We start from the raw sequence: 2,406 nt of genomic DNA on the forward strand, positions 1-2,406 counted from the left end.
CTTATTTATTGATATCTGAAAGCGCATCGGCCAATGGCACCCAATCAAACTCGCCCATCGGCCAATGGCACCCAATCAAACTCGCCCATCGGCAAACAATTAAACTCAGCCAATGGCACCCAATCAAACTCGCCCATCGGCCAATGGCACCCAATCAAACTTGCCCATCGGCCAATGTCACCCAATCAAACTTGCCCATTGGCCAATGGCACCCAATCAAACTCGGCCATCGGCACACAATCAAACTCGGCCATCGGCACACAATTTAACTCACCCATCAGCCAATGGCACGCAATCAGGCTAGGCCATTGACCAATGGCACCCAATCAAACTTGGCCATCGACCAATGGCACCCAATCAAACTCGACCATTGACCAATGGCACCCACTCAAACTCACCCTTTGGCCAATGACACACAATTTAATTCAGCCATCAGCCAATCGCTCCCAATCAAAGTTGGCCAATGGCACCCAATCAAAGTTGGCCAATGGCACGCAATCAAACTCTTCCATACTGGAGTGGGAGGGATGAAAAACACATCCTTATTGGCTGACATGGGCAAAACAGACCAAGGACATACTTTTTTTTTTTCGCCCTGATTTGGTAAAACAAGGAAGTGACCTCATTAGCCTTCCACATTAAAGCGGACCTGCTATTTGCTACAGACAGCCATTTTGTGCAATAAGCCAACCGTATCGGTTTACAAGGATGGACATTCACACACACAAGGGGTGGAGGCCCCCTACTGAATGCTGGTTCACCCTACAAAATGGGTGTCCTCAGGTTTGGCAAATGTGACAGGTCCACTTTATCTATGCTGGGACCTCATGTGAATATCGAGCAAACCAGGCCACGAAGCACAGCCATGCAGAAAAACACACTCGTCAGACCCGTAACCCTTCCGCCATGGGATGGGCTACCGAGCTGTGCATAGCAGGCCCAATCCTGGAGGAAAGGGTTAGGATTAGACCCTCCAGGAAGCAGCACTGCCGGCTCCCATCTCCAGTGTAAGACAATTCATGCCGTACCTATCCAATGACAGGACAGGGAAGGTTCCGGAACAAGGACACCACAACAATGACACACTGACACTTGGGGGTCCCAGAACAATGACACACTGACACTTGGGGGTCCCAGAACAATGACACACTGACACTTGGGGGTCCCATTGCGGTATTTGTCTTCCATGAGGGGGCTCTGGTCAATGGAGTCATCCCCGTCCGGTTCGGGGCTGTCGCACCCGTTAAAACCTTTCTTTCTTAACGTCTGCAATCATAACCGGGAAAAAGCTCAGCTTCTGTGCGCTCCGCAACAGCGGGGAAGGGGCAACGGTCAACCACAGCCCTGGTGGGCCCTTTAAAATCCAACTCCAGCCCAAAAAATTTTCTCAAGGGTAGAACGGGGAAGGGTAACAATTTTTATTGCGGCCTTTGTTCCTAATGGCGGACCGTTCCCATGACTTCCTGTCAGGACAGGAAGTGATGAGATATCGCTCATGGACTAATCCAACTCTAGCCCAAAAAATTTTCGGCTAACAATTTTTATTGCGGCCTTTGTTCCTAATGGCGGACCGTTCCCATGACTTCCTGTCAGGACAGGAAGTGATGAGATATCGCTCATGGACTAATCCAACTCCAGCCCAAAACATTTTCTCAAGGGTAGAACGGGGAACGGTAAAACAATTTTTATTGCGGCCTTTGTTCCTAATGGCGGACCGTTTCCATGACTACTTCCTGTCAGGACAGGAAGTGATGAGAAATCGCTCATGGACTAATCCAACTCCAGCCCCAAACATTTTCTCAAGGGTAGAACGGGGAAGGGTAAAACAATTTTTATTGCGGCCTTTGTTCCTAATGGCGGACCGTTCCCATGACTTCCTGTCAGGACAGGAGGTGATGAGATATCGCTAATGGACTAGAAACGAAAATGCATTTTTTAGTAGAGCCCGGGGGGGGGGGAAAGGGGGGGGGAATGTTTTTTTTAAGCTGTTGGCGTCTTTCTGCCCGAGCGTCACTGCCCCTCCCCTTTTCTTCTACAGGGGCGTCACAGGGACAGGAAGTGAGGGCGAGACAGAAAATGTGACCCACTCAGAAACTTTGGCTGGAGTTGGGCTTTAAGTAGCCGGTTCGGTGAGTCGGCCCGCCGGACCTCACCCGTAAATAAAAACAATACATCAGAGAGGACTTACCCCCAAAAAATATTCAAAAACAAGGAAAACGGTTAAAAGGAGAGACGGGAATAAATATAATCACAGATCAATAAAATATTCAGCGTACTGTCATGGTGGAAACATGGAGGATGCCGTTGAATGCTAGATGCCTGGACACCAAGCTGGTCACTGACCCCCCCAAACAGGACTTTTCCCCCAACTTGACGTATTCCGGGTAAGAGTCTCAAACGTTTTAA

General features: G+C 49.3%; 1 protein-coding gene across 1 annotated transcript in view; it reads right to left on the reverse strand.

The window, feature by feature from the left end:
- Positions 1-2,406, reverse strand: part of LOC108802199 (myocyte-specific enhancer factor 2D homolog) — a 37,267-nt gene that overhangs the window by 26,272 nt on the left and 8,589 nt on the right. The window contains 1 exon segment of the mRNA XM_018574066.1: positions 1,155-1,273. Within this exon segment, the coding sequence (XP_018429568.1) occupies positions 1,155-1,273 (119 nt within the window).

This window comes from Nanorana parkeri, unplaced genomic scaffold (genome assembly GCF_000935625.1).
Source record: "Nanorana parkeri isolate BGI_ZX_2015 unplaced genomic scaffold, ASM93562v1 scaffold2710, whole genome shotgun sequence".
Lineage (NCBI taxonomy): Eukaryota > Metazoa > Chordata > Amphibia > Anura > Dicroglossidae > Nanorana > Nanorana parkeri.